The 23,506-nt window shown below is 31.4% G+C and overlaps 3 protein-coding genes across 9 annotated transcripts in view; 2 read left to right on the top strand and 1 right to left on the bottom strand.

Annotated features, from left to right (window-relative positions):
• Positions 1–826: 826 nt before the first annotated feature.
• On the bottom strand, positions 827–3,168 carry LOC106789954 (coiled-coil domain-containing protein 149). 2 transcript variants are annotated; one of them, XM_014754535.1, is made up of 9 exons: positions 2,790–3,168; positions 2,532–2,701; positions 2,221–2,455; positions 1,988–2,154; positions 1,847–1,919; positions 1,683–1,767; positions 1,443–1,572; positions 1,272–1,369; positions 827–1,206 (listed from the first exon to the last, which is right to left on the bottom strand). In XM_014754535.1, the coding sequence occupies exons 1-9, from the start codon at positions 2,862–2,864 to the stop codon at positions 992–994; spliced, it is 1,248 nt and encodes a 415-aa protein (XP_014610021.1). In that variant the 5' UTR covers positions 2,865–3,168; the 3' UTR covers positions 827–991. The 2 variants fall into 2 exon arrangements, with proteins under 2 accessions (XP_014610021.1, XP_014610020.1); XM_014754534.1 differs by having other exon boundaries at positions 2,221–2,461; positions 2,790–3,167.
• Positions 3,169–3,650: 482 nt separating this feature from the next.
• Positions 3,651–8,442, top strand: LOC106789986 (probable ATP-dependent RNA helicase pitchoune). The gene is made up of 10 exons (XM_014754586.1): positions 3,651–3,861; positions 4,014–4,115; positions 4,184–4,327; positions 4,401–4,661; positions 4,743–5,057; positions 5,132–5,433; positions 5,524–5,676; positions 5,753–5,923; positions 7,088–7,265; positions 7,603–8,442. Exons 1-10 carry the CDS (start codon positions 3,768–3,770, stop codon positions 7,767–7,769), a joined length of 1,887 nt encoding a protein of 628 aa, XP_014610072.1. The 5' UTR covers positions 3,651–3,767; the 3' UTR covers positions 7,770–8,442.
• A 4,699-nt stretch (positions 8,443–13,141) lies between these two features.
• Positions 13,142–23,506, top strand: part of LOC106789979 (protein held out wings) — a 56,680-nt gene continuing 46,315 nt past the window's right edge. The window contains exon 1 of one of the 6 annotated variants that reach the window (XM_014754578.1): positions 13,142–14,378. In XM_014754578.1, coding sequence (XP_014610064.1) covers positions 14,252–14,378 — 127 coding nt within the window. In that variant the 5' untranslated portion in view covers positions 13,142–14,251. The remainder of the gene's footprint in view (positions 14,379–23,506) is intronic. The other 5 variants (XM_014754576.1, XM_014754573.1, XM_014754577.1 and 2 more) reach the window with 5 other exon arrangements.

Raw genomic sequence — 23,506 nt, 5'->3', positions numbered from 1 at the left:
CGAATAAATTTTTATCTACAATATAAAATATTGTAATTTATTTCCATTTACTCTCTAATTGTAAATTATATTTCTGTGAAAATAAATGAACATAGATGTGTGCCCATATAAAGAAACAGCAGATGATGCAAGAGAAACGAAAATTATCTAAAGAATTACGAATGATTGAACAAACGAATCTAAAATCGCATAAAGAACAAATGGAAATGAAACGTATAGTAAATGATAAAGTTTTCAAAGAATGGAAGAGACGAAAAGATGTTAAATTGAAAGAGCAAAAGATTTTGTATGATATAAATAATTATTATTATTTTATTTGTTCCTAATGGAGATACTTTCATTGTTTGATATAAAATATTTTCGTTATAGGAATCGATATGCCAATTATTATTACTATCAACAACAACAACAACAACAACAGCAGCAACAACAACAGTTGGGACGTACGTACTTCGTGCAAGGCATCAATACAAAATTTAATTCCTGGCTTAATCAATTAGATTGGGTCTTGCACGAAAAATATTTACGCGAACGGCGCTATCTGGTACGTTCTTTTTACTGTCAACCAGCTTATTACGGCAATGCAGCTGATATTGCATATGCTAATTATTTATAATAATATATGATTCATATATTTTTATATAATATATATTTATCTATATATATATATATCTTAAATGATGTCTATACTACACACGTATAGTACATTTGCTAAACTATAATAATATAATCTGATAACAAAATAATAAATTAACACGGTAAAATTATTCACAATACTATATAACACATTTCGATTAAATAGTTGATGATAAAAATATTCTTGGGTTTTTTCATACATATTTTTTTTTATATGTATTATACTTTAAATATTATTTGATTTATCGGTTATCAAACAAAATAACACAACCTATTGTTCAGAGACGACTCTTGATATTTTCTTGATATTTTTCAGATCCTCGTAATATTTTTGCACATAAAATATATCAAATTTTTATTTGTCGTGTTTGTTGGTGTTTTTTAAATTGTTTAGTGCTTTTTGAACTAAATTTTCTAAATTTTTAGGAAGACTCATTTGCGTAATATGTTCTGATTGTATTTCCGAAGACGAATTATCTACAATTGTTTCTTTTTTATCAGTCGAATTTTCATTGATATTTTCTGTAGTACGTTCAGATATGTTGTCTAGATCATTACGAAGACTATTACCTGAGAAGTAACATTTGTAATAATTTGTATGATTTATTAATAAGAATATTTACGCAAACACTTACTTTTTTGGTCAACATCCGAACTCGTGTAGCCTTCCAATAATGTTTTTGTTGGCGACTCTATCATACTGTCCAACTCACAAATTCTCAAAGCCAAGATTCTATACATTCATTACATAATTATTTACACATTAATTAATTTAATATATTTAAAGTAATTTATATCCAACTTACTTATTGGCTTTTTTCTGATGAGCTAAAGCTAAAGTTTTATCGTTCAAGGCTTCCATCAGAGCAGTACACAAACAATGTAATTCTTCTATCGCAACAGTAGATTTTCGTGTTTGCTGTAAAAGTTCCTCGACTAAAATTATAATACATATGAATAAACTTGTAATATTTATATTCTTAAATTATTGAAAGATATTACTTCTAATATTAGCTGTACTAGTACTTAGAAATGAAACATTAAACCTTGTTTGTGTTTCATCACCATTCCAGCAGCAGGATTAACACCAAATTTAATGGTTTCTTTGGTTCTTTTACTATCCAACATGCTCTGATAACAAATGATTATAAATTCTGTATATTATTATTGCAAATAAGTGGAAACATTTCATACAAAAATTTATTCTCACTTTATATTTTGAAAGAGATTGTCTTGCGAGTTCCTTTTCCTCAATTAGTTGTTGTAATCTTTCTTGCAAATATCTAAATAATTAAATAATATTTAATTACTTGAACTTGTTCTGATTATCATAGAATAATTTAAAATTTACCTGTTTTCATTAATAAGAGCATCTACATCAATTGGCTTAGATGCATTCAATGCTTTGGATAGTTCATGATTTAACCGATGTGCTTTACATTTAAACGCATCTCTTTCCATTTCTAATTCATATTTTTCATCGAGAACAGTTTGTAGATCTATTTGTAATTGTGAACACTAAAATAACAAATCAAGTTAACAATAACAAAATTAATAATTTAAACAATAAAATCATGTAATAACCTTTATATTTAATTTTTCTAATTGCTCAATCATTTCTTCTTTCTGATGTATCGCGGAAGTATATTGTGTTTCCTGTTGTTCTTTATTACTACGATTGTTATTCGTTCGTAGTATTTTAATATCACCTTGGACGTCGCGTAACTTTTGCTTCAATATTTCGACTTGTAACATCAAACATTTGTTATGTTCTCTTGATTTTGATAGAAGATTCAACGTATTAAAGTCATTATCAGTACTGTAGCTAAACAATAAATAAGTTAGATTTTAAATATCAATTTGACATACGATTTGCAATCGTGTCATTAAATTACCCGTTTGATCCTTTCGTATCGTTTAGCTGTTTCTCTAAATGTAGAAATTTTTCTAGTACTTCTTCAGCCATAGATTTATATTGATCTTTTTGTATTCTACATTGATCGAGTTCTTGATTTAAAAGACAAAGAGCATGCGACTTGGCTTGCAATTTTTTTATCAATGTTTCCTACAATTAAACACACATTTTAAAAATAACATTTGATGAACATTGATTGGATATTTTCTATCATTTAAAAAATTAGAAATAAACGTACTTTAGATTCTTGATCCATTGCACTTTCATTAGTTAATCTAATAAGTGAATTCTTTTCTTTTGGTTTTTGTTCCATTGCATGTAATAAAGTAAATGACAAATCTATTAATACATAGGATAATTATTATTAATTGATATAATTTCTTTTTCTATAATTCATATATAAATTATATGTTTCTATAGATCAATTTAAGATGCAAATTATTGCACTTCATTACATACAACACGCGACATTTCCCCATATGTGCTTAAATGTGTGGATTTTACCCACTATATAGTATTAAATTCTAGGAAGGAGAAATAATAATCAGATTATGGTTTGCGGTTTTATAGCACGCTTTAATAACTTGCATAGTATATAGAGACAACTGATTGACTCGCGCGTTTTGTGCCTCGGGTTATTATTCTTTTGGACATCGAACCTTGCGAGGTATCGACTATGCTTCTAAATGTTGCCGCGAGCTGTCGTACTTGATACTAGGGATTTTTCGTTGCTCCTTACAAATGCATACAACATGAAACATTATAGTACAATAGTATTATCAAAAAAAAAAATTGTTATCCTTATTTGAATAAATAAATATTTAAATATATACATCTTTTTTTATGCAAATTTACAAAAGACAAATGATTCATAAAACATTAATCTAAATATCATATTTGTTTAAATATTATACTATTTCATCCATATAAAAAAGACTTTATATACTTTTCTGATTGATTAGTTTCTGAATGACTCAAATATACAATTTTTTAATATCAAATAATGATCAAATACTTCAATACATTTGTTGCAATAGTTCACAAAATCAAAAATAAAGGCAGCACTTTCGAGTATTTCCTTCGTATTCATGATTCATATACTCATAGGGATATTATCAGTGTTGCTTATTGCACGTGGGCAGTTTTCGAAAAAGTAAAGTGTTTTTGGTTTGTGTAAATAAAATTAATTTTTATTTTCCTCAAAGAAAAAAACAAAATGTCTTTTCCCGATAAAGTTTTAATGAGAAAGATTGTGAAAAGAGAAAAGAATAAATTGAAAGTATTGAAGGAGAGATCCATTAAGCAAAATGGTAAATATAATTTATAGGTTATCTATACACAACAAAATATTTCTTTGTGTGTCTTATAATATAATTTAATAATATTTATTAATAATTTAAAAAAGACTAGTTTAATGAGAGAAAAAACAGATTTTAATGTCGTATGCTACTTGTATTTAAAGGTGAAGTTGAACTTGAAAATCTTGAAAATGATGTCGATGAAGATACTACAGAAGAAAAAATTGGAATTAAGCGTCCAATGACGCAAAATGGTCCAGCTAAGAGTAAGTGATACTTTGTAATTTATTTAAAATCTATGAATACATATAATAATAATAAATTTATTTATTAGAAAAGAAAAAAGACCAAGAGATATCTAAAATTTTGGATGAACAAAAAGTAGACGAGAATTCTGAAAACGACTCTAATGATACCAAAAGTGAAGAGAATGAAAATACTCAATTAAAGAATACTACAGATGACATTGAGAAGAATTGTAAGTTTAGAAGAGACTTTACAGTAACTGTACTATCATTTAAGAAATAATACCAAATTATTTATCGTTTTAGTACCTGGGTCTTCTCTAGGATTAGAAGTATTGAATAATAATAGTTTTGAAACATTAAGTAAACGTGTTTGTGAAAACACTCTTAAAGGAATACAAGATATGGGTTTCACGCACATGACTGAGATACAAGCAAGATCAATTCCACCGTTATTAGAAGGAAGAGATTTAATTGGTGCTGCCAAAACTGGATCAGGAAAAACATTGGCTTTTTTAATACCTGCTGTTGAATTAATTTATAAATTAAAATTTATGCCACGCAATGGTATGTTCTATTTATATTAAATTATTTTGTACATTTGTCTACTTTTTTCTTGTATATATGTGTATGTATATTTTAATTTAGGTACTGGATGCATCATTATTTCTCCTACAAGAGAATTATCAATGCAAACGTTTGGTGTTTTAAAAGAGTTAATGAAATATCATTACCATACGTATGGTTTATTAATGGGCGGTGCTAACAGACAAACCGAAGCACAAAAGCTCTCGAAAGGAATTAACATCATTGTTGCTACACCGGGTAGATTGTTGGATCATTTACAAAATACTCCAGACTTTTTATACAAAAATCTACAATGTCTTATCATCGACGAAGCCGATCGTATTTTAGACATTGGTTTTGAAGAGGAATTGAAACAAATTATTAACATTTTGCCAAGTTAGCATCAATCATAATAACAAAAATTATCCTACATAAATTATACAGAAAAGTAATTATAAATTGTATTACAGAAAGAAGACAAACTATGTTATTCAGTGCAACGCAGACTAAGAAGGTAGAAGCATTGACGAGTTTAGCATTAAAAAAAGAGCCTGTTTATGTTGGAGTCGATGATGAAAAAGAGAAGGCAACTGTGGAAGGTTTAGAACAAGGCTATGTAGTTTGTCCTAGTGAAAAACGTTTCTTATTGTTGTTCACATTCCTAAAGAAAAATAGAAAGAAGAAAATTATGGTATTCTTCAGTTCCTGTATGTCCGTCAAGTATCATCATGAACTTTTAAATTACATTGATCTTCCTGTATTAAGTATACACGTGAGTATTCGGTTATATGGATTACATTAAATTAATTATCATACAAAATACATTAGTATAAAAAATACTTTAAAACTTTCTTACATACAGGGCAAGCAAAAACAAACTAAACGGACAACAACATTTTTCCAATTTTGCAATGCTTCTTCCGGTATACTTTTATGTACAGATGTAGCTGCTAGAGGTCTCGACATACCCGATGTTGACTGGATCGTACAATACGATCCACCGGATGATCCTAAGGTATGTAATTGTTATATGTTTACCTTATGACATACTTTCAATCCAAGATACACCTAACATTGTAATTTATACGTAGGAATACATTCATCGCGTTGGAAGAACGGCACGTGGGGAAGGTAGCAGTGGGCACGCTTTATTAATTCTACGACCAGAAGAATTAGGCTTCCTTCGTTATCTCAAGCAAGCTAAAGTTCCAGTCAACGAATTTGATTTTTCATGGAATAAAATTGCAGACATACAATTGCAGGTATTTTTTAATTACAAAAATATCTAATAATTCATATTTTTCTTAGAATATTTAAAAATTGCGTTCTATCGCGCAAGAAACTATTATTTTTAAATACCAATCTAGCTAAAGATTGTAATTTAAGAACACGTAATCGCTATGTGTTAACCGCATAGTAAGAATAATGAAAATCTAAATGGAATTATTATTATTCGAAAGCTAGTGTAAGATATATCACACGAGATGCAATTATGGTCGTCGTAGTTGCCGCGTGAAAGTGCAACAACGAAGTACGGAAGTGCGTCGAATCGTTCGTGTTTACAAGGAGTATACAAGTCGCAATAATGTTATTTCTTGTCTCTTATTCTCATCTTGTTTCATTCCACTGTATCTATCTCTCGTTCTTTCTCTCTCTCTTAACATTTTTTCAAGTTGTGTGGAGCACGACCTCCGTCTTATTTTTCCTCTTTATTGCACTCGCACAATTTTATTGCACTACTACTCGTTTATATGAAAAGTGGAGGGGGATGGTTTAAGGAGAGGAAAGAGGAGTGGGGGAGGAAGGACTTCTGTGGTAGAAACGTGCGAAGTGGCGCCCACACGCGTGATTCACGCACCACTCCTATTTCATTCTCCTCTTTCATCCCTCTCCTCTCACTTCATGTAACAACCATTCGCTTATTCGAAATCAATCCAGGAACCACGCGGACGCTTCGTTCGCACTTGGAAATTAACGTTGAAAGATTTGATTTCGAAATACCGTGAAATACTCCTCGAATCTTGAATATCTTCACTTTAGTCCCATTTCTTTCTGATTTTTCTTTTTTTTTGGCCATTTCTTTAGAAGTTAAAAATACATAGTAACTTTCTTTTCTTATCTTACTTGAAGTGAGTCTCTCATAACGAGCAGTAAATTTACCCGTAGTTATATTTTACGAGACAATAAAATGAACGATGTATCCGGTGTAATATATTACATTTTGTCTGACTTTCTTTTTTTAACGTAGAATTTTTTTAATTGGCTTATTTATAAATCAACGAATTAATTGATATTATTTTGTAAAATGTATTTGTACTGTATTAGATTGTTTTAAATATCAATGACGAGTTCGTTTTTTTACGAACTTGGCTTCTAACTTTCTATCATCCTAAACTGGATCACATGATTTATACTATCTCTTTCAGCTGGAGAAGTTGATCTCTAAGAACTACTTCTTAAACATATCAGCAAAGGAAGCGTACAAGGCGTATGTTAGAGCATACGATTCGCATCATCTCAAACAGATCTTTGATGTTCAGACATTGGATTTGGCTAAGGTGGCTACATCTTTTGGATTTGTTGTTCCACCAGCTGTTGACTTAAGTATGATTTTATAAATAACATAATTTATCCATTCAAATTGTATATTTGATATATTTTTTGATCACATAAGATTAACATTTCATTGATTTGGTTCTTATAAAAAATGGATCTAAGTGAAGAATTAATTTACTGCACAATTCTCGTATGAGACAATGTGATTTAATTATATGAATAATGCGATAAATTAATAAGAAACAATTTTTATTATAATCAACGGTACATTCAACAAGCTCAATGTTTAAAAATTAACTTTTCACTTGTTTTAAAAAGGAATTTTAGTTAATCGTTTAGCAAGAAAATGCCTGTTCAGTTTCCTTAACGCTATGATAATTTACAGAAGTAGGAGCTAGCAAAGATTCGCGGCCACGGAAAAGGCTCGGCGGAGGCGGTTATGGTTTCTACAAGAACATGAACAATCCAAATGCCTCACGACAGTTGCAACGTACCAAGACCTTCCGCCAGGTGGGTAAACGTGGGAAGGACAACCGACAATTCTCCAGATAACTTTTATATGCATAGATATATTCTTTTTGGTTCACAAGTCTTTTTATGCTTTGAGTCAACCGTACGAAGTTTCCTTTGGAAGCGTTAAATTATACCTACAGGTGTAGGTACTTCATTATTTCCAATTTGTCTTTTATTACAGCGTATCACCTACTAGAAATTCTCTATAAATGGTAACGCGATCCAGCTCGTGTAAGAAAGTTTATTTTGTCTTTCTTGTACAGCTTCAATCTTTTTTGTCATTTTTTCTATAATTTTCTTCAGCATAAAATCAGCCTTCACTTTTAATTATTTGTTTATATTATATTATACGAGAGCCAACAGAAAAATTCGCGGTTTTCTTTATTTTATTTTTTTTTTTTGAAATCCTTTCCAGTGGAAAGGGAGAAGAAAAGAAGAGTTGACGTATAAATTTTATTCTTAAAGGAAACAAAAAAGCAACGAATTTTATTCCAATTTTTCTTACACTGGTATGAATGATTAGGACTAATTAATGTTTATTTGAATGACACGTGTAATAATACAATGTTCCTGTTACAAAAAAACAAATTATGCGTCTACTCGCTGTTACGTGTTAGGCGAACAAGATCGTAAGATTTATTGTACGATATTTTAATGTATTTAATTAAAGATATTAATTCTTAAGTTAATAAAATATATTATTCTTCGCCTTAATCAGTAAAAGTGGGTTTTTCTGTTTGCGATGGCCACCAATGAAAACTTTCTTCACCCTTAAAAAGGAAATGGTAATTAGTTATCTCGTAGAATAAATGTAATGGATAAATTAAGGATTCCTCGGGGAGAATTTAATTATGCAGGATCGTGGAGAACAAGTAGGAAGAAACCAATTTTCTTTAGCAAAGATCGCTAATTTTTATTAATCAGCCCTTTAAATGTTTATTTTTTTTTTTTTTTTTTTATAATTATGCATCAATTTCAACTGGAAGATATTTTTCGCGAAAAAAAGAATCTCTATCGTCGCATTACAGAGTTTTATTATATTAATATATATATAAAAAAAAAATAAATATATAAATACGTCAGATCCGCAGTAATATATATATTTATCTTAATAAAAGAAATATAAATTATACTCGACGAATAAAATATGCGTAATAATTAATTTACGATTCAAGGTCAAAATAATTGTGTTCTTTTGCTCGTTGATCAACACGTCATTTTAATTAGCATTAATTGAATAAATTAAATCCACCGATCGATAACCGGGGAATAAAATTGGAGATCCGTGTGTGCATATATTTTATTTTTGATATTATTATTATTATTATTAATATTATTATTATTATTATTATATGGCAAATAAATTTCATGTTAACGTGGGTCGATCGGGAAAGTTCTCGAGATAGATCGAAAACAAAATTGGTAAAAGGTCTACCCCTCGAAGCTATGACAAAATAGAATATGTCATTCAATTTAAAGAGTAAGAGATAAAAGCCCTATCGGGAAGAAGAAGGTAGACAAATAATAATAAAAAAATAAAAAGAAATACAGGAAAAAAAAAAGAGAAATAATTTATAACGCCGAACACCCACGTGATACCGCGATGGGGCCATGTATGGATATGTGACGTCAACGTTACTTTACATTAACCAATATACTTGTGTAGGCGCTTGGTACACTGCATAGAAGGTAACGCCCGTGGGAGAACTGTAAGACGACAGCGCAGCCTCCGGAATCGGTCCACCATCGATTCTCGATTATTTCAAATTACTTTTGTTTCATCGATCAGAAAAAAAAGAAATTAAATAACTTTCTTAAGATCACATTTAACTTGTATATTATTTTTTATTAATAATAATAATCAAATAATTAGATCTTTTCTAAACAGATTCGTATTTATATATATCGATCTTTAAAAAATATAATAAAAATAAGAAATAATTAAAAAGTATTAAAGGTAATTATTATTTTCGATGGTCATATCTAACTCGTGTATAAATTTTTATTGATAACAATAAACAATTTGGTCGTTTCCAATCAGATTCGTTTTATTTATCTTAGAAAAAGAAAATAAGCAATTAAGATATATCAGTATATAGAAAATTGTATTTAATTGGTATATAATTCTTTATTGGAAATAATGCGATAATTAGAAATTGAACGATGTCTCACAAGGGCACAGCAATCATGTGCAACCTCTGATCTTTTTACAAACTTTTCACACTTGTAATAGTCCATGAGAAATATACATTACACCCTTTATAAATTGATTGTGGCCAACCATTTGCGAAAAAACGGGGGTAGAAATTTCGGAAAAATTCTTATGTTCACTTATATCTTTTGCTTCGATAGAGTAATAAGTAGCGGCGCGGTCTCGTATTCCTGTTATCGTCGGATCGAATCCACGACGAGGAGAATTTTTGTTTCCTTGATGTTTTTTTATACGAATATTATCCTAAAAAATATGTCATCCCAGGCACGCTAAAAGATTAATTTATGGTGCTTACATGAAAGTACTAAACACCTTACAACGAAATCTAAATCCTGTAAATTTTATATCATATTGTCTTCATCTTGAAAGTTTAAGATTTTTTTTCCTTTTTACGAAAGAAAATAAATTAATATTTAATAATATTTTATATATTTTTAATATTACTTTTATTGATAATGCAAAGAAACAGAATTGGAAGCAGAGGTAGCTGTATACAACTAGTAAATACAAAATAAATCTCAACGAGAGAACGGTTTTCACTCGAGGAAAGTTTCAAGTGTCCTCGTGAAAGTCCTTTCCTATACATTACCGCGTTTGGTTATATATACAGATATATAGAAACTTTTTCTTCAGTATCCGCTAAAGACCGACACCAAAATACACCCACGCGTACTTTCGAAGATCGACGATCAGTATTTTCATTCCTTTTAAAGGTACAAACCAAGTACTCTGCGTCAACCAATCTAACAGTAAACTTTCCAAGTATGGACTACTTTTTCCTGTCCTCTCAACACTTTGCTTACTACAATATTACATTCAACAAACTTTCCTTAAAAAAGGAATTCAAAAAAACACGATATAGGATGATTTAAATATTAATTATTTAATTATACAGGGTGTATATCAAAAATTTATAAGCTCCCTCGTAGTTTGTACAATATAAAGAAAAAATTATCATAAAAATTCCGGATAAAAGAAATAATTTAAATTTTAAAAATTAGCCAAGAATTTTAATCCCACCCTGTAGAATAAAGATATAAATCATTCAATTTATTATGAATAATAAATGTAACTCGACGCGCGCATTTTATTAAAAGCCACGTACAGCGTTGATTGATATCGATAAAGCTACTACGTGATTATTAACAACACTGAATATAACTAATTACTGTTCATTACAAGGAGATACGAAGAATATATCAAGCATGTACGTGTTACATACGTGACGAAAAGGAATGAAGAAGGCGATGTTCCTTTTATCTTTGATATCCGTTTACTCTCGAGAGATGCCGAGGTTCAATATTATCTGCTTTAGATGCGACACATGAAGGTAGATTGAAAGCAAGTAGGTAGAATTATTAATTATGCATTCCGAGGCATATACCACTTTGAGATTGTAACGACGTCGATTCGTTGATGCAATGTATCGTTTCGAGATAGGAGGGGCCGTTACGTTCTATGAGAAAATATTCAACATCTCTGCTGTTGTATCTATTTGTCTTTATCCATTCATTATTTCTATCTTGTGTCTATAATTTTTTAAATTATTTGTTCATTTTATTTTATAAAAGATCGTTGATTTCTCTAACTAATTAAATAAATAAATATAATGATGTATTAGATGTAGCAATTAGATTGGTGCCTTTTAAAAAATTTAGTATTCATTTATAAAGTAATTATATATCTGTTATTCTTCGAAATAGTCTCCATTATATTCCATGATTTTGATCCATCTTTCAGATAACTGTTGAATTCCTTAACGAAAAAAAGATGGTGATTTTGATGCAATGAATTTAATATCATAGCATCGAATTAATTGCTACACCTAATAGTTTTTAAATGATAATATTCGCGACTAATATTCCAATTTCAATGATACGATAGAAATAGCAATAAAAATAGCTAGGAAAATGCTTTTGTATAATTCTTAAAGTACGTAATTAGGCTTGCGTTTACTGTGCATACCAAACGGTATGACCATAATAAAATGAAAGGCAAAGGTAATTAAACCGCTGTTTCTGAAATAGTTCAGAAATATCTGGTTGAGGCGACGTGTCTTCGGTGCGGCACGATTTATGAACCAACTATTAACTACCTTTGTAATATTTCTTTACAATAATCTCTTTTGTATAATGAGTTTTTAAACGCGATACTCTAAGTCGTTGACGAGATATCATTTTCTTTGGTTTTATCTTTTATTTTCTTTTTTCTTTCATTCGTCAATCAGCTTCTAAGATAACATTTTTAATGAAGATACCAAAAATGGATTAAGTTCGAACTTACATTCGAATATATTATTTCCCACGCCCGATTCTTAAGATTTACAATGTGTCTTCTCTCTCAAAGGAAACAGGCATGACCCACTTATCCTAGCGATGTTAAGTGTAACGATATGTTATGGATCATAAAACATAGGCGTCAAGGATATGTTGTTACACCAAACACTTACCACTCGCACGCATTAATTCGTAAACATCGGTATTTTTTAAATGCTATATAAATACGTATAAGTTATACGAACATACAAATACTATTTCTTTGTAGAGTCGTTAAAATTGTACCTTTCAAAATGTGAACATTCCAAAGATTATAATTTACTTATACGCAATCTCTAAGTAAACATAAGAAGAATCGAATCATACGTAATAGAATACGACCATTTCTAAATTAAATAAAATTTGAATATCTGTACTAAATTCAATCGAATTACAAATTAAATCTATTATCGATTTAATTTGATTTTCGCGCGGTAAACAAACATGGCGGCAGACGATTGTTGGAAAATCTCTCATGTCAGTTCATTCGATCCACACATTTATCGGAGCGATGCGAGTGCCACCTCTACTTCATTCTACTACAATTACATATTTAGAATCTATAATTTTGATCTCTGATCTAAATATTATTCTTAAAAAAAGTAACCATTTCATTTGAAAACAATATGATAAGTTAAAAAAAAATAAAGTACATTGGTCAGAGTAAAATTAATAATAGCAAATATGGGAGCAGGGCGACGTAGAGAGTTTAATACATTTCTGTTATCCAACCGCCATGTGTATCTCTGTCGAAGAGGCACGCGCGCACGTAGAGAGGAGAGGCCGTATATGGTAGTGGGCGGCGAACGGCGAACGAATGTTCGCGCATGCGTCCACGAGCGGAGAATTCGGATGGGTTGGTATTGAATGGGGGGTGGTGGGGAGGGAACCGGGCCTGGGTTAGAACGACGCACGCACAGCCGGTGCAGTAGAGTCGAGCGTCTCGTAGCGTGTGTACTTGTTACTCGACGATCACGCGACTGCATCCGTGGAATTCGATTTGTAATATATCGAGAGCGAGAGAAACAACCAAAAAGAAAAAAAAGAGAGAGAAATAAACGCGTATCGCGAGTTTTCTCCGTCTATTTGAGATTCTTTCGTAGAGGACAACCAACCAACAACCCCCGGTCCTTCCTCTCGCACTCTCCTTCTTAACACACACGCACGCACGCTTTCTCTCTTTCTTACTTTCTTCCTCCTCTCTCTTCTCTATCTTTCCTCCTTCTCCTTCGCTCTCTCTCTCCAATTGCCTCGCCCTCTCCCTTTTCCCCTTCGCCGTATCTCTATCTATTCCTTTCTCTCCCTCTTTTTCACTCTCCGTCCATCACCCGCACGCGCACGATGTACGCACTACTGCCGCCGTTGCTGTTGGTTGATCGTTTCTAAAAACGTAACAGCACCGTGGCGACTCGCGGGCAAAGAAATTCTAATAATAAGAAGAAGAAAGAGTTGGATTGAAGATAAACGAAGCGAACGAGAAACGGGATCTTCTCCCTGAGAGAAGAAAGAAGAAGAAGAAGAAGAAGAAGAATACGTAGGCACACGGTGACGCGACGACTACGACGGAGTGACGTGAAACGTGCGGAATACGAAAGTAGAAGGAGAACGTGACCGAAGAAGAAGAAGAAGAAGCAGCAGCAGCAAAAGAAGAAAAAGTAGCAGTATAGTTGTGGAAGAGGGAGTCGAAAGTAGTGTCGTGGAGGAGAGCAACGTTCTTTTTTCGAGTCGCGTTCGCCATCGTTTTCTGTCTCTCTCTTTCGCGCGCGTTTCTCTCCGGCGTGAGCGCGCGCGCGCGCTCTCTTTTGCTCTCTTACTTATTCTTTCTCTTGCTCTCTCTCCCTCTCTTGCTCAGACAATATACACACATATACGACTCACTCACTTACTCACTTACACACTTAGTCAGTCAGTCACTCGCTCATTCTTCCGCCGTCGGTCTCTATCGTTTTCTTCTGCTCTCGTGCGCCCGCCATTGAAGTAATCAAGTAACTGCGATGTGTGATAATACTAACACGACGACGCAGAGTATAGCGGACTACCTGTCACAATTACTAAAGGACAGAAAGCAGCTAGCTGCTTTGCCCAATGTCTTCATACACCTAGAACGGCTTCTAGATGAAGGTAAGCAAAAACAAATACGATATTATCTTTTTATCTTCCTTCCCTTCTATTTATCTATCTGTTTCCGTCTCTGTCTTTGTCTAGTTCATATCCTTTTCTCGATCTTGTACGTACTCGTCTAATTATTATTTATCGTCAACGATTACACGATAAAGAAAGCTCATTTGTTTGTTTATCGTTTCGCTTCAATTCTTAATTTTTCTTTCTTTCTTTCCCTCGTTTACACGAAATTCATGGCCACAACACGTGTCTTATTAATTATTTTTCTATTCCTGTTGTTTTTCGTTTTTATCTTCTACATAAAGTAAAGTTTTATTTTTCTCGTTCGCGCGATTTTAAGAGCCCATTTTGTAACATGAAAAATAACTTTATGGTAAGAAATGTAAATACACGTGATTCGGGTATAAAGATAGAACGATAGGGATATGTTTACATGTTCATTTTGTTTCTTTAAATAATTAAAGTATCGATGTTAAAATATTCGTTAATATTTATGATATAAATGAAGGATATTGTTCGGCAGATTTTCGTCTAAAATATTTCAGGATTGTTATATTATTGATACAATCGTGTTTGATATTACTCGAATTAGTGAAAAAGAGAAAGGAAACACGCACTTTTATCGCTAAACATTTTCTTTGCCTAGTGCGTTGCGGTTTATTTTCTATCGCGTGTCTTACACACGGAAATGATATCAGGAAGTTGACGTAATTTCGAAGAATAAAGTCTGACGATCTTGAAATTCACTTCCCAGAAAAAAAAATATTGAAATACCTTGAAATATTTACATATGTTATATTAATGTTCGAAGATGTACGCGTAAAAATGCATTGAACTTGTCTCTTCTTTGATAGGTTGGGTCACGTGACCAATTTAAAAATCACATGTCGAGAAAAGTTAAATATTTATATACGAAAGAAAAACAAAATAAGTATGTTGTATGAAAAAGATAATAAAAATAGGCGATCTAGTTTTGATTTATAAAATTAAAAATCGTATGTTTATTGTTCGTTAATTTGACATGATAGTGTTCGTGTTGCATTGTGGATTAGTCTTCTCTCTGTTTGTTCTGTCTCTGTCTCTTTCACACTTGCTCAATCATTTTCTAGTCTATAAGAAGAGTGACAAACGTCAATGAACGATTATATTTTGTTACGATTCTCACATGTCATTTCTTATTTTTATTATTGAATCATTGAAGAACGATTGAAATGTATTATTTTATTTCTCGTGTTCGTCATTTTTTTTATTTTTACTATAGATATTTCTTAATTTAATAAACAACGCGCAACAATCAAACGGTTACGTATTTGATCGATATGTGATGGTACGTTAATACATAAACATTTAAATATATTTTTATTTACTTCGAAAGTGGTTGTTTGTTTTTCTTTTTTTTAAATGTTTTTTTTTTAAACTCTGAATGATACTTTCTCACGGCTAAGGAACTGACGTTTTCTCATCTGTATCTTGGAATTTCGAGGAGGATAATCGATTCCCTGACTTATCGTTGAATCTGTGTCGACAGAGTGAGAAAGAGAGAGAAAGAGAGAGAGAGATTGACTTGAAGTTCGCCGTAATAGGAGTGCAAACACTCGCGTGCACGTTTACGTTTACCGGCCGATTATGTCATTCGCTTCAAAATGGTACTTTACCTTTACGGAATATCGGTACTACCATAATCGACTATAATTTTTCAAGCGGCACTGTGAGTAGAAAACTTTACTTCAAGACGCATTAAATACCTAACTATTTTGAGATTGACAGTTCTTCGAAATTGTCTACCATCTTTCTCTTTCTCTCTCTTTTTCTCTTTTATTCCTTTCCTTTTCTAGTTTATCTACATATAACGCAGTGCTATCTTTTTTTTTATTCTTTATTTACTAACATCGCTATTCTCATATTTTTCTTACATTTTTTATATTTTTTTTGTTTATATAACCAGAATACTACTTGCTATCATTTGTGGATAATATAGAAAAAAGTTTTAAGTAATTTTTAAAATTATTTATTGCAAGATTACATTAATTTTTGGTCTTGTAATTTGTAGGTAATTTAAAAAAGTATTTATTTACTTCTATATATTTCAAGATTATATAATTTTTTAGGATTGTAATTTCTATGTAATTTAAAAAATTAGCTTCTGTTTCAACATTACCTAATTTGTCAGATTAGTATTTTTATTGTTAGACTTGTGTTCTTATAACCTAACAATGAAACAAATCTAAAATGTATTGAAGATTAATAATTGATTTTTTAAATTATTTATAGGCGCTTTTACAAAATAATCTTTTTTCCCACCAAAACGGTTTATTCTTTAAAAAGTTTAAAGGTTACTTAACGAAGGTCCACTAGATATCCAACGAGAATGTAACTAGCTTCTTAGCACGAACTATGTTCACTCGGCGTTAAACTTAACGGTACTTGGCAAATTATGAGAAAAAATGTAGGAGGTTTACGTGCTTTGCATTAGCGAGTGTGTAATATCTTCCATGTGTTACTCTTCTACTTGGTAACAAGTGGTACTATCTATTTTTCTAATAAAAATAATTGTATATTAATTCCCATATACACCTCCCACTCCCACAAATTATATCTGCATTTTATCATTCATTTTTATATTTAAAGAAAAAAAGAATAAAATATATCAGTTAAATTAACTGAAATTCAAATCATTGAGAGTTATTAATTTTTGTTGCAATTATAACAAACGTGTTTATCAAATTGAATGACTCTGATTTTTCTCTGTTTTTGTTTTACATTTACTTTCATCGGGTTAAGTTTTTCTTAAATGAAAATGATTTGAAAGGAAGAAGGATGTTGATTCCAATGAGCATCACTGCCATGAGCTCTGGAATCCTAAGCTCTTTTACGGGTATAGCAAAAGTAGCAGAAGCTACGTCTCTCAACATCAGTATGTGGAAGGACACGAACGCACACGTACTAACCCTTCTCCTCTTCTTCTTCTTCATCTTTTCTTCTTCCTCTTATTCTCTGATCGCCAATCGGCATCGTACTCTGCACATACATACATACATTCATATACATATACATATATATATGTATACACACACACATATATATGTATGTATAAACGTACTTACGTGTACTTACATACGATGGCTCGAAACGTGCCGCGAACGCGTCCAAGGAAGGAGTCTATTTCGAACTCATCGTGGCAAGTTTTCTTGGTGACCTAGTAGCGCGAATAGACTCGTCGTCAAGCGCGTCCTTTCGACACTGTCTAGCGAAAACTTGGACACACTTTGGGGTCCAGTTTGCCTTTGCCAGTGGGTCAATCGACGCGTGCCCATTTGCTTTTAACCCTAAACCATCACCGATCAACAGCAACAGACAAATGTTATGCATCCCGGAAAAAACGTGTCTTTCTTACAATTAATATTAATTATTTGTAATATATCGATCCTCATTAACATATTTAAGTTAATTCATGTTTTTTTAAAGGAAATAAACATCAAAAGTTTCTTCAAGTATATAGCTAAAAGTTTTTTCATTGTGTACATATTTTAAATTATATTAAATATTTTTGACCCAGTGTTTATATTTTAACATTGTCTAATAGTATGGATAATAACGAAAAATTATACCATCTTATCGCGTTTTTCGAATTACAAAGCAAACAAATATTGGTTAATTATTCACGCATGGTAACTGACCACCACTTGCATTGGTTACCTCGACCTGTTTGCAATTGAAAAGAATAATTAACTAGTAACTTATATATATATACATTATTTTCAAACACAGAAATGTGTAATTTATCTAATCATTTATTTCCATTTATCGTATTTTGTAAAACTTTACTATTAACGTGGTAAATGAACTTAATCATACACATATATAGAATATTATGATTGTAAGAAAGAGAAAAGATTGGAAGTACAAAGTAGAAGATCGATTTCAGGTTCGAAGCCATCACTGTGTTTCTCGTAGGTCCTCGACGTTGGTTTTTCCCCTTCCCCTTTTCTTCTTCTTCTTCTTCTTCGTTCACCTCTCTTCTCTCTTTCTTCTCCTTTCTACCACCACCCAGTCACTCACCAAGTGCTGGCTAGCGGCTCTGCACGCTTCCAACGTGAAACAAGGCGGTCGCATTCCTTTCCTCGAACGGTGAAGCTCGGCTTCTTCGGCATCGGCCGTTTGCTCGCTTGAGTAGAGGTTATGTACCTACCAGCTAACTTCAAAGAAAGAAAGATAGAAATAAAGAAAGAGAAAGAGAGAGAAAATATACAAAATGCGTCGCGATGATGATGATGATGATGATAATCGACGAGTAAGGGCAATGATCATTTACCGAAGGAATTGATTAATCGAGAAGTTTCCTTTCCTATCTTGTTTTCATGCAATTCTAATAGTTATTTATGTACATATGTATATATATAACTATATAGATGTGTATTTTCTTGGTGTAACATTTAACGCATTAAAGTTGACGCATATTCTACATTAGTCGATGACTACTACAAAAGGAAAGGATCGATATTATCGATTGTCGTACTTAGCACATATCCGAGGTTTTTTTATTTTGTTCCATGCATTTGCGATTAATTTATGTCATATATGTGTTAATATATATATGTGTCGTATATCTTGCAACATAGATGCGGTATATGTGCTTACGTATACGTGTATATTATTGTGATATATGTATATTATCAAGTTGTCTCATAAATTCATACGATTTTTTCTAAGTAAATAAATAGCAAAAAAATCGCATTAACACTTAATGGACAATCTAATCATCTTTCTATTCAAAATTTATTATCTATACTCTTAATATTTCATATATGTATATTTTAATTATTAACGTAACACATTTTTAAAGTTAATTTAAAATTAATTTCAATTTATTATTGAGATAATAAGAATTCGAATAATGAATTATACAATAATTTTTGAATATGAACTTTAAAACTCAAATCTCGTTCTACTGTAATTCCGACGAATATCGATATAAAAAAAAGAAAGAGAGAGGTAAATAACTCGACCAAGTATTCGTTTATGCATTTACGTTAGAAAGAGAAAGATAGAAAGAAAGAAAAAAAGAGAGAGAGAGAGAGAGTTGCAAGTTTTCCACGCGACGAAGGCGACGCGGGCCCAGTGCGCGGCCATCTTGGTTCGACAGGTTCCATCCCCTCCCCACCTCCCACGGCGTTGTTCGACGCGCCACTTTCGAATCACTTCGATCCGAGGCATGTTCACTCGATCGTGGAAAAAGAGGGGAAGTAATGTGTGTGTTTCGGAAGAATTTGTTTGAATAACCAGAGTTAAAAGTGGACAGTGCGAGATTATTTCTTTATCTCATACTTTCTTTATTTTCTTTCTCTCTCCCTCTCTCTTCCCTTTCTCTCTGTTCTAATTATCAATGTTTTGATATTCGTAGTCGTTATTTTAATTATCGTACCACGCCACGTCATCCATCTAATATATTTCAAGAATTTTAACTTTCTCCGTTTTTCTTTTTTTTGTCATTTTTCTATCGACAAATTTTTATTTCTTTTTTTAATTTTAATGTTTATATTTTCGTGTAATTTTTGTCGTCGAACGTATCCCATGTCTTTCAATCGATATAATCGATAATAAATATATCGAACAACAATAATATCGATTGGCAATTATGATCAACTGGATTGACTGGTATTACAGAACATGTACTAGAATCTATAGAGTCGACTTTCGGTTTTTTTTTTAACTCGGATAATCGACAGAAATATTGTAGCCGATAACAGACGACTGACTGACTAACTGGTTTTGTATCACTAGCCTTGCATACGTAATTTATGTTGAGACATTTATTAATATAGATTTTTATTTCTGTCACTAAATGTCGATGAATTCGATCTCGTCCAAACGAAATAATGAAATGTATTCGTTAGTTGGAATTGACAGAGGTAATTGAAACTTGGTTGTACGTGCGATATAAATGTAAAGTCTCGTAAATTATATGTCGTTTAAATGAGAATCTTTAAACGTGTAAGAGAATAGTGGTAAGGAGAGGTGAGAGGAGGCTCATGCTGAAAGATAAGAAACATTCGTTCGTTCATTCTGCAACATGTTCACGTGTTTTTCTTCTTTTTAAAAAAGAATGGAATTTCTTTCGGTCGGGGGCGTTCGACCTTTCTCTTTACTTTTCATTTTTGTTTTTATGTTAATTATTATTTTATGTAAGCCATTCTATATTCATTTCCTTAATTTATATAATTTAATAAAAATAAGGATTAAAAAAATTATTATTACGAGAAACAATCAATTGAGGTATACAAAATTACATGTAAGTAAAAAACGTGAAAGATTCGTTTGGATTAAGAAATTCTTACATTCCAATCTGAAATTCAACACGACAAGAAGGAAGTTTGTTTTAAAGAAGCGATAATTATTTCTTTGTTTTAAACTAGCTGATAACTAATACAAGTACAATCACATGTACCATCGAGAAAGGATTTCTAACGGTTCGTCAGTTACTAATCGTTACTAATGGCTTTCTTTCGTCACAGGAAATGCAACCAACGTTCAACGCGAAAAAATTTTACTTGATGATGTTCCTTGAAAATCATGATTTAATCTTTTGACGTAATCTGATTTGTTTTTTACATTTCTTCTTTGCTAAAAATCGACGCATTTTAATAAAAATCGTTCGTATTGTTTAATTTATATATTAATTGTCGTTTGTTATGAAATTTTACAAATTACTAAATCTTATCATACAATTAAATTATATTTTAAAATGATAATCAGAATTATAATTAATTTTATAAAATAATATTTTAATTTTAAATATCTCCACTATTTTTCGAACCTCCATTTCTCACATTCATACTTTAAATATAAAATTGTTAACATTTTAATCAAATTTTTTTTTAAATTCATTTAAATTCAATTTTCAATTTAGTTGAAAATGATCTTATCTCTTCTTTCTTTCGATATTCGAATTTAAAAAGCACGAGGTGTGAAATCATCGAAGCAGATCAAGACAATATTAGCACACATGTCTGTCGATAGTTGCCACTTTTGCAACTGTAATTGTTGGCTCTTCAGTAATGGTATTCGTTGATGATCCTCGTTGCACATGCACATGCATATGCATTACGCCCGGAAGAATCGCGGTCAGCAACCTGGTGACTGCTGTCGACTATTTGCCGTTGCCACTAAAAGTGCCGACATCGATGTTTCCTGGCCTTGCTGTCGACCCCACCCTTCTCCCCATCCACACCCCCTCTCATGTCTACTTTTATACTTACACCCTCTACCTAATTTATTTTAAGTATGCTCTTTCAAAATTATTTTCTGAATGTTATACAATAGGGACCGCATTTATTGGAGTTTACAATTTTATAATACAAATGAATTTTTACTATTTTTTTTTTTTTTTTTTTTTTTTAAGAATTTTTTAGCTTGAAAAAAAAATAAGATGCAAGATTGTAATTTGATTGTCGCATTTATCGATCATTATAGATACGAAATATAAATAATTGTTGACAAATATATATTGCAATTGTAAAAATAACGTAGTTTCGAAAAATTACTTAAAATAAGGAACTAAAGTAATAGTATATTTCTGTAAAAAAAAAAACAACAAAAATCTATGAATATTATTGTTCTATTATAAAAGTGAGTCGAAAGTTGGCTTAGTTCGAGGTCGTGCAGAAAATTCGAGTTATTATTTAACGAAGTTTAATATCGTTCTTGTTAAATGATGTACCCAGATAAATATGACGATAGAATAAGAGATCGTGGTCGAAATCAGGGAACATTTCAGTTATTTTCACCCGATGATTCAAGCATCGAAAAGTTTCGAAGATGGTGGTGTTACGGCGGGCCCTATGCTGGTAGCTTTGTGTCGCGTACACAACATTAAACGTTTTGTTTGCAATAACAGTTGGAACATGCCAGGGAAGAGAAGAGAAAATTCTCTTTTATTTTCTCGAATAAAATACCACAGCAGCCCGTATCTTTGTTCCGAATTTCATAGTAGGACGATTTTAGCACGCTCGTCGTCGTCGGCATTGTATTATAATTCACGAGTCACCCAAATAGTTCGCAGTCGACAAATATTCCGGTTTCTAGGATTTCTGCCTGTTATTGTCTTTCCTTTTTTTTGTTTTATTTTAATCTACGATGGAAGATTATAGAACAAACGTAGAAGAAAAAAATAATTAGGAAAATATAATATATTTCATGGCATTTGGAATAATTTCAATTGTTGTGGTATTTTTAGGATTTTATAGACAAGTACAATGGTTTATTATTGTAAGAATTTTCTTTTTTTATTATTAGTTTTACTATCAGTTTTCGACATTATTTTCGTAAGACAATCCACGGAATATATTTATTTTTTTATTACTATATCTTTGCAATCATATTTTAGTCAAAATTTCGACATTACATGTACGTAACCAAATATTAGACAATTACAATTATAAAATACTGGAAATATTAATGCTATAATAATTGATCAATATTTTCAATCATTCATTCGATCACGTTTTTCGTGGTTTTTTTTTTTTCTTCGGATTAAGATCAAGCAAGTACCATTACTCTTGCAGCATTCTAAATAAGGAAATGCCTAAACGCCTCCACCGGACTTTTCGTCGCCATCCTCGTCGTTGTCGTCGGCGTCAACGCCATATGCCGGTTTTATGAAAGCCTCTCTGCAAAGCGAAATTATTCTTCCAGACTCGCTTTGTACAACGAGTTGCCTTGCCATGTTCCTTATCTTCACATCTTTTTCCGTGAAATCCATTTGGTTTCTCGTTTCTCTCTTCAATGCATTTCCACCTTTAAAAAAAAAAGAAGAAAAAAAAACAGAAAGAAATTCGTTGAGTATCTCCTTCTCGAAACATTTATTTTCAGATAATATCGGACCATCAATTTTATTATCTTGTATCCATCGAAAATTGTTATTATTAATATCGAGATATTATTTTTTTATTCCATTTTTAACGAAATTTTGTTACAATTACTTTTTTTAATTTTTTTTAATTTTTTTTTATATTTTTAGAAACGTGTATATTTGTTGGCCTTCTATCTTGAAAGAAAAAAAAAAAAGAAAAGAAACAAAAAAGAAAACTTGAAAATTACGCGTGCTCGTTCGTAAAGTTAGCAGAAGGTGT

This window comes from Polistes canadensis, unplaced genomic scaffold (assembly GCF_001313835.1).
Source record: "Polistes canadensis isolate GaletaPanama2010 unplaced genomic scaffold, ASM131383v1 scaffold_209, whole genome shotgun sequence".
NCBI lineage: Eukaryota > Metazoa > Arthropoda > Insecta > Hymenoptera > Vespidae > Polistes > Polistes canadensis.
This window is presented reverse-complemented; position numbering and strand designations above follow the sequence as displayed.

Excerpts from the sequence above, each read along its gene's own strand:
- LOC106789986 (XM_014754586.1), top strand. The coding sequence starts at position 3,768 with ATGTCTTTTCCCGATAAAGTTTTAATGAGAAAGATTGTGAAAAGAGAA. Across the intron at positions 3,862-4,013 it reads GAGATCCATTAAGCAAAATG|GTGAAGTTGAACTTGAAAAT; the intron begins GTAAATATAATT and ends TTGTATTTAAAG. Across the intron at positions 5,434-5,523 it reads TTCCTGTATTAAGTATACAC|GGCAAGCAAAAACAAACTAA; the intron begins GTGAGTATTCGG and ends TCTTACATACAG.
- LOC106789954 (XM_014754534.1), bottom strand. The coding sequence starts at position 2,864 with ATGGAACAAAAACCAAAAGAAAAGAATTCACTTATTAGATTAACTAAT. Across the intron at positions 1,920-1,987 it reads GCTCTTATTAATGAAAACAG|ATATTTGCAAGAAAGATTAC; the intron begins GTAAATTTTAAA and ends TTAATTATTTAG. Across the intron at positions 1,370-1,442 it reads CATCAGAAAAAAGCCAATAA|AATCTTGGCTTTGAGAATTT; the intron begins GTAAGTTGGATA and ends ATGAATGTATAG.